The sequence below is a fragment of the Solea solea genome, chromosome 1, assembly GCF_958295425.1.
Source record: "Solea solea chromosome 1, fSolSol10.1, whole genome shotgun sequence".
Classification (NCBI taxonomy): domain Eukaryota; kingdom Metazoa; phylum Chordata; class Actinopteri; order Pleuronectiformes; family Soleidae; genus Solea; species Solea solea.
In genome coordinates this window covers 39,462,251-39,470,388 of record NC_081134.1, presented here as the reverse complement: position 1 = coordinate 39,470,388, position 8,138 = coordinate 39,462,251, and the positions used below count along the sequence as shown (strand labels likewise).

The following is an 8,138-nucleotide window of genomic DNA, read 5'->3' as shown; positions in this document are numbered from 1 at the left end:
TTGTAGTTCGACCGCCCCGCTTTGGTCACGTGGTCTCTTTGCTTAAGGGTGCCTTGGAATTACTGTCGGTGTACGCTTGTTTGTCATGATCCTGCTTCGCATGATGTGAAATATTACACTAAAACACACACGCGTGAGCGCGTGGACGTGTTTTTAGCGACTGAATCTCGCTGCAGTTGGCGCTTTATTCTCCAACTGCATCGACTTCGGGGCGCATATAGAAATTCCTGTCGGCGTATTCCGCTCTTTCTAATGTGTGACGCATGATTTAAAATAAGCCACTGCACGCAGACTGCTGCACTTTGTTGCACATTTTCACCACGTAAAGCCACGATCCACGCCACGAACGCGTTCGTTTCTCTCTCCATCAAAGAGCTCCGTGTTTATTGTGGCGTGTGGGAAAGTGAGCCGCCGACTGTTGTGTCGTCGTCTCTGCTGTTTAAAAATAAAGCACACACGCACGCACTGGCAACACATTTCGTGGCGTTTTCACGCTCCAAACGCTTTGATCCACTCATTCCTACATGAGGGGGAAAGAAACGGCAACACATGCAAGTAGCCTCGTTATTAATCTGACCTTTGTTTTTTTTAAGACCCATGCACTTTGCGACAAATAGCTCTGGTGTCAAACCTTTGTCACAGACTCTCCTGATATCTGGAAGAAGAAGAAGAAGAAGAAGAGGGAGACAAATGCGCCACAACTTCCACTTGATGAATTGGGACTCTTATTCCTGAGCTAGCGCCGCACAAAATGAAGGCATCTCGGATGTTTATGGAATCTGAGCCGCTGTGGAGCTTCCAACTTTCAGCTGAGGTGGATGCAGGAAGCAGGAGGAAGTCGGCGACGGTGTACGTGTACATATTTATGTTTTGTTTTTGCGGTTGTTTTTTTGTTTTGTTTTGTTTTTTAATAAAGAAACTAACTCACCAAAGTCCGATCTCCGTCAGTCTTTGAAAAGCTGGACTGCAACAGATGCTGCAGGAAACAAAATCCACTGCTGTCACGCAGCTATGGCAAAAATTCTATTCAGGCTGGTTAAGTGCTGACAAAACAAATGCCTACTTTACAGACTCCGTGTTCAAACACAACGTTTCACATCTCTTTCACAAACAAAGACATGGGAGTTCTTTTTCTTTTTAAAATAAAAATACATCAAGACACAAAAAGCACAGAGTGGATTTCTTTCTCTTTTAATAGAAAAAAAACATGTTCAAATGAATACAGGTCGTTTTCAGTCTCAGGTGTAGAGGGAAGAGAGGAGGGAAAGAGCGATGATGAAGGAGAGGAAACCAGACACCGGCATCACATCTGACTGGCTCTCTCCACACTCTTGGCAGCGTCTTTTAACTTTCCCACCAAGTCCTGAAAACATGTGACAGGCTCATCATTCAGTGGGAACAATTAATTAGGATTTAAAAAATATATTTGTTCTGAATTAACACTCGCATTGATTTTGCTCCGCGAGAACTGGTGCATTATCTTGCAAAGAAAATCTCTCTGAAGTGTGCACAAAGTGTCCTTTTCCATTTTGTGTTGAGCACAAAGTGCTAAATAAACTACAGACACTTGTGTATTTTATTTCTGAACTGCACAAATGTAAAGAAGGAGGAGGCAAACTGCAATAAATGTGCAATAAAACTAAAATTAAAAAAAATCAGACCTGTAGCTGCTCCACAGAGCAAGTGAAGTTGATGTCTTCAGAAGATCCGAGACTCTGAGGAAAACAAACACACATGATCAGCCTCCCAGAGAAAAATGCAGGGACATCAGTGAGAGCTGCAGGTGTGTGTGTTTTTCTACCTCTGTGTTCAGTGAAATCAAGTAGCCAGGCTCGTTGACCTTATCCACCTGTCCGTTCTGTTGAGAGAACAGAAGGTTATTTTGTGTGTGTGTGTGTGTGTGGACACACTGTGACTTTAATAAATATGCTCGTGTACCTTCATGTGATACTGCAGACGCCATGAAACGTCGTTCACGTGAGGCGCTCGCCTTCCTATGCTGCAACAGAAACCCAAAACATAATAATAAATAAATAAATAATATTGAATCCTCCATGTTCAAACCCTTTTGTGAGGTGATATTATTTATTTTTAAGAAAGTTTCCTGTCTTTGATATAATTAGTTCAATTTTCCCGCTGCACCTATAATTTTCCGAGCTGCAGCTGCGAGACACTGCGGCTCTTTGTTTATGGAGGCGTCATAACGCGGCATTTACATTGCACTAAATCACACCGCGGTGCCCCTTTCGACCCGACACGCAAATCCAGAAAAGACCCTCTCTTGTTTCTCACCGGGCCGAGGCTTTCTCCTCCTCCTCCCATGTTTTCCCTTAACCCACTTCTTAATCTGGTGTCCAAACTTTGGTATTTATATAAGCTGCTCCCCCCCCCCACCAAAAAAACAACCAAACATCTGGTGTCATTAAAGCTCATTATTCATCTGCACTGCAAACAAAAACAACATGAATAAGCAAAGTTGTTGAGTTTATTCTGCATTGTTGATGCTGCGGTGGCATCTTTGAGGACACGTACCTTCCTAAGAGACGTCCCACTTCTTTTTTATGCGTCTGCAAAAACAAAACAAACATCATTTAGCTGCGATACTGCCACAACTACAGCACACGTGCAACACATCTCTGTATATGTACATATACATGTATATATATACCTGATAAGAGCTATAGAATATTTCTACTCTCTCTGCACTGAATGCAAGTTCTTCCAGGCAGGAGCTGTAAGAACAAAAACACTTTATTTATTATATATTATATATTAAACACATTTATTTCCTCGCTGGGAAATAAATGGGTTTGTCTTTGCACACAAGAGAGAAGAAATGAAGGAAAACAACACTAAAACAGTAGAATCAAATCATCAACCCCCATATGGAGGGGAATACATAAACAAAGAGATGAGTCCACCTGAATGACAACAGTTGTCACGTGTATATTATTTTTTGTATTATTATTATAATTGAAAAACGTTCCCAAAAACTACAGTAGACTCCATGTTTTGTTTGTTCACACTCACAATGTGTTTTACTGCGACACACAAGGAGTTTTAGTAACAACAAGGTAAGATAAGGTAAGTTTGTCATAAATGCAGTTTGAGAGTGAGAAATGGAGTTTATTAATGGAGGGAAACATCTGGAAGCCTGACGGATTCTGCAGTTATGCATTTACAGAAAACTCCGAACCATCATCACCCATGATAACATTCTTATGAAATCCAAAAAGTTTTATACGGACCTGACTGCAACCATTAAAAGCTTTCAAAGAATATTCCCTTCAAAAGTCTATTTAATGATCATAATTCATTCACTACAGTGACTGTTTATTCGTGGGAACGTCGCTGTTATTAGACAAGCAAGGAAATCCACACAGACAACCACAGCACGGTTTATTATCTAATTTTAGCACTCACTTTACATTGTTAATGCTGCCCCTTTTTTAAAAAGAAATGTATAGTAAAAATAATTCACAATGTTTATTTATTTATTTATTTATTTTCCTGCAGCAAAATGAAGACCTTTGGATCAGACAAAGCCATCACAGGTGGAGCCTAATGCAAGTGCATGACGTAGTGCTGTGGTGTATTTCCGGTCACACTGTGCGTCATGAGCAAATGTTACAATTACAATGAGGTATGTTTGGGCCACATTAACCAATTAGTGACAGAGAAGTTTGACCTCTGCACCATTTTACACTTATCTGCGCCCAGGAAGCAATGGGGATGAAATGCCTGGCTCAGGGGCACCCAAGTCCTAAGATTTGAACTGGCAATCCTCCGGTTACAAGCCTGCAACTGCCTGTATCAGTCACGACACTCGTGTCATTTCAGTTCATATCTGATGGTCTCTTTGCTGGGAGACGCTTCTCCTACCTGACGGTGGACTTGTCTGCGTTGTGTTTGACCGCCTCCAGGATGAAGGTGGTGGCTGCGGTGTGAGTCTGCTTCAACAGGATCTGGTCGATCTGCTTCAGCTCGGGCTGATCTGAAAACCACAGACACGCACATGAGAACCAGGACTCAACAACACAACACATTTTTATGTCGCGACCCACTTCATAATATACTCCACATTCTGGCAAGTTCAAATGTGGCCATAGTACAGTGTCTCTCAAACGCGACAAACGAGTTTTAATACGTAAACCAGACATTTTCTTCAAATACACACATTTAATAAATCCATCACAACTTCATTGCACTTGCGTCTACTGCCAGAGTTTTCAGGAGTGTCACAGGAGCTGCAGGAGGAGAACCCAAGGACAGGGGTGCCACTGAGCAAGGCACACACCCCAACCCCCATAAGTGCTGTCCACTGCTCCTTGTGCGTGTTCATTACTGGTGTTTAAATGCAGAGGACAATTTTACTGTCACTAATTGGTGTGTGTGCAAAAAAATTATATAATTCTAATCCTGAATAAAAGGCTGGAAGCAGAAAAAATCCGCTAATTTACATGGAGAGAGACGCAGTCTCAGCAACAATGACTAGTATAGATGACGTGAACTATAGGTTTTTCCTCCTTTTTTTGCGATCCATAGTTCGGATCCCTCAGATTGACGCGCAGAATGGAAATCAATGATGATTTGCATGTGAATGGGCGCCTCAGCTGCATCATCCTGAGAGGAGGAGAAGGAGGAGGAGGATGAGGTTGTGGAGGAGGAGGAGGCTCCTTTGTTTATGTGTATAGTGGACATTTCTAAACAATTCGGTGCCAAAGGCAAATTCCTTTATTGTCACTGCACAGGCTGCGTAAAAAAAAGAACAACAAGCAGCAGCGATGAAGTTTGGACAAACGTTGTGAGGAAAAAACAAACAAACAAACAAACAAACAGCAGCAGCAGCCATGACAGAGCAGGAGCTGCAGGACTGGACTGTGGCATGAGAACTGACTGTCATGTTGCATAAAGTCAGCCTGTATTTACTGCTTCCACCCAAAGTGGATCGATAATAGCAAAACAACAGAGAAGGGAGCGCAAAGATCTGCCAAGTGCGATCAGAGCCAGCAGCCGCGTGTGTAGCCATTAGCAGTTTAATGGTGATTTAAATGCTCTAACGTGCTCGTTCTAATATGCTGAGTAGACTTGATGTCAGTTTTAATGACAAAGGGCGTCCAGAGAGGCTGTGTGGTGATGTGGGACCAGTGGTGAATGTTAAACAGGCAGCGGATTACACAGGAAAAACGCTAACACGCGGATGCACATAAACGCTTCCGTCTAAGCAACAAACAGCGTGCGTGGAAATACAGGGGGGGATACAGGCAACACATCCACGGTAAACACCGAGGCAGACCCTCTACATATCCACATCCACGCAGAGAGAAACCGGAAGCAGCGGCGCAGACAAAAGCTGCAGCGGCGTGGAGAGGCGGCAGCTCACCGAGGACTCCCGGGTCTCCGTGAGCGGACAGCAGGCTCCGGAAAGAGGCGTCCACCAGCACCTGGAAGCCGCTGTGGTCAAAGGAGGACGAGTCTGCGAGAGAGCGCAGTCCTCTCTGCACACACTCAGACAACTCCATTTTGCAACGAGAAAAAAAGAGGGCGACCAGAGAGCTGGACCACGTGACGCTGATCAGCTGATGCTGCTCGCGGAGGAGCGCGGGGGCGGCGGCGAGGCGGTTACGCGCACGGAGACTGAACGGAGGACGAGGGCTGCGAATGTGGACGAACCAGCGGGGGATCCCGAGAGAAGAGTCCGGGTTCTAATCCAGACTTCAGCATTGTTGCGTTTAAACCACTGGCGCTTTAATCTGAGTGTTGTAGAGCAAAGGAGAGGTCACGAAGAAAAAACTGTGAATTTAAAGCCCGTGGTTTCAGGCGTGCAGGATTAAAGGAACTTTGAAATCCAGTGTATATCATTTATTAATAATAAAAATAATTATAATTATTATTAAATGTTATTACTAGATTTAATTAAGGGGATTTACATTCCTTTCATTACTGACGTACGTTCACATTTTGTTTATTCATGTCTGGATCAGGTGAACTATATTATATTAAGCGCATTTATTTTCAATAATCTTATAGGCGGAGTGATTTGATGAAAGATAATTGGACGAATTGGTGAGTTGTCCGAGACAGAGATTAAAACAAGAATTCGACCTGTTAGACTGTTTTAATATGCGGGATCCAAATCATCGATAATCCAAGAGAAAAAAAAAACAGTATTACACTAATTATATGACTAATTTGGTCTAATAAAGGAATGAATTCTCCCACGTCTGTGTAGCTCTGCCTGCGTCTTCATTTGACACTAAATATTCTTTACAGACCACGGAAGGTACTTTGGAAGAAGGCAGAAGAAGATCGAGGAGGAAAAGAAGAGGGCAGTGTCGCAACATAATGCCAACTGCCATAAAATACCAAGAACGGACTAAATCAATAAGCTTACTCTGTTATGTCGTCATTAACAAGTCATTTAGAAGATTTACACTGTACTGAGCGAGTTTTATTTTGAAAGAGCCCCATAAACCTATACAGATATATCGGTTAATATAGAGAGAGATTGCTGATGATATAATCAGCGGTCCTTATAGGTTTAAAGATGAGCACACAGTTAACACAGCGATTTACATTTATTTTATAAAAAAGAAAGAATCGGATCTGTATAACGAATATTTTCTTAAAGGGTACAAACCAAATGTGCATGAGAATAACAGAGGTTTTTGGTGAACTCAAAATATAAATGACTGTGAAAAACCACAGGGAAGGAGGGATTCTGTTGGGTTGTTCTTATTATTACGCCACTAAAAGTATTTGTCTGCATAATTGTCTCACTGAAGACATTATTTAAATCATCCACGTGTAGAGAAGTTATTATCCAAGATTTGCAAGAAGAAGTGCAGAATCCTGATCTCAAAGGTTTATCTGTGGAAGCAAACAAGGAGGAAATCATGATGAAACAGTGTAAGTTGGAGGAAGTGGCTGGTCATTTATGGATTTGAGAATTCGCCATAAGAAATCTAATGAGATATGATGAAAAATAATAATAATCTGCCAACAAAACCCTCCAAAAATACACAATGTGGACATTTGAGACACTACAGCATGTATCACTAAGTTGTGGATGTTGTTATATAAAACCAAAATGATGGTAGTCAATAGAATGTTAGTGAAAACATGACGCATACAACTCAGAATGATGAAAGCAACAGTAGATATAAAAATATTACACAACATCCTCGTGTTTGTTTGCAGTAGATTCTTTTTTGGGTAAACAGGAAGCAGCATGTGGGTCATTTTCTGTACACTGTCTGCTTTGTAAATCATATTATGTATTATATTACTGTCTGTTGAAGGTTGCTCCAGTCCAGCTCGGACATTTGCATGTTGGCATTATTTTTTCAGTAATGCAAATCCACTGAGGAGCTGATAACATGTGTTCTTCTTCACCCTAATGGATTTTAAGGCAGACTAGATGTGCATCTTAACATTTGTGCAACCAATGTATAATTATGTACAAACATTTTATAGATGACTGTCCGAGATTGTGTGACCAACAATGCAGTCGTTTTACTGTCTGTGTGTTCATACAGGGTGTTGTTGCTGTTTTCACTGTTTCCTGAAGAGTTGACATTGATTTTTACTTGTTCAGAGGGAAATTGGAACGATGTCTTCTTTGTGTGAGCATGTACACATATGTAAATATGACTTACTTTCAGTTAATTATGCCACAACTTATTGTGAATATAAACCTCAAGTGCTCAATAAAAGTCTCAGTCCTCAGTCAACTGCTTTTAGGACTACATAGATGTATTTCCTGAATAAACAGCCACAACTGTATTAGTATCTGTATCAGTTATACTGTTTTTTGTCCTTCTTAGTTTAAGGAACACTAATCATTTATCTTGCCATGTGGCTTGCTCTTTGTTTAAAAACACCTAGAGGAGACAGTCCAGTTATTTTATTATTAGTTACATGTAAAAATAATAATAATCTATATAGTGCTTTCAAATACCGCAGGTCGCTTCTTTTTTTCATAATTGTTTTATCATTTGAAGCTGCATCAGTGAAGTGCATCTTCAGCCTGGTTGATTATGTAGAAGCTGCAGCTCGGCCACACACGCTGCCGTTGCTGCCGTTGCTGCTGCTGCTATCGCTCCCTGTGAACTCTCTCTGTCTCTGCGCTTTGTCCA

The 8,138-nt window shown here is 41.6% G+C and overlaps 1 protein-coding gene across 1 annotated transcript; it reads right to left on the bottom strand.

The window, feature by feature from the left end:
- Positions 1-1,175: 1,175 nt before the first annotated feature.
- commd3 (COMM domain containing 3) lies at positions 1,176-5,775 on the bottom strand. The gene is made up of 8 exons (XM_058628709.1): positions 5,384-5,775; positions 3,883-3,994; positions 2,669-2,732; positions 2,533-2,567; positions 1,939-1,999; positions 1,802-1,858; positions 1,662-1,715; positions 1,176-1,363 (listed from the first exon to the last, which is right to left on the bottom strand). Exons 1-8 carry the CDS (start codon positions 5,520-5,522, stop codon positions 1,304-1,306), a joined length of 582 nt encoding a protein of 193 aa, XP_058484692.1. The 5' UTR covers positions 5,523-5,775; the 3' UTR covers positions 1,176-1,303.
- Positions 5,776-8,138: the final 2,363 nt, after the last annotated feature.

Coding starts and splice junctions, on each gene's coding strand:
- commd3 (XM_058628709.1), bottom strand. CDS start 5,522: ATGGAGTTGTCTGAGTGTGTGCAGAGAGGACTGCGCTCTCTCGCAGAC. Junction 3,995..5,383: donor CGGAGACCCGGGAGTCCTCG/GTGAGCTGCCGC, acceptor TGTGGTTTTCAG/ATCAGCCCGAGCTGAAGCAG. Junction 1,364..1,661: donor GCTCTGTGGAGCAGCTACAG/GTCTGATTTTTT, acceptor ACATGTTTTCAG/GACTTGGTGGGAAAGTTAAA.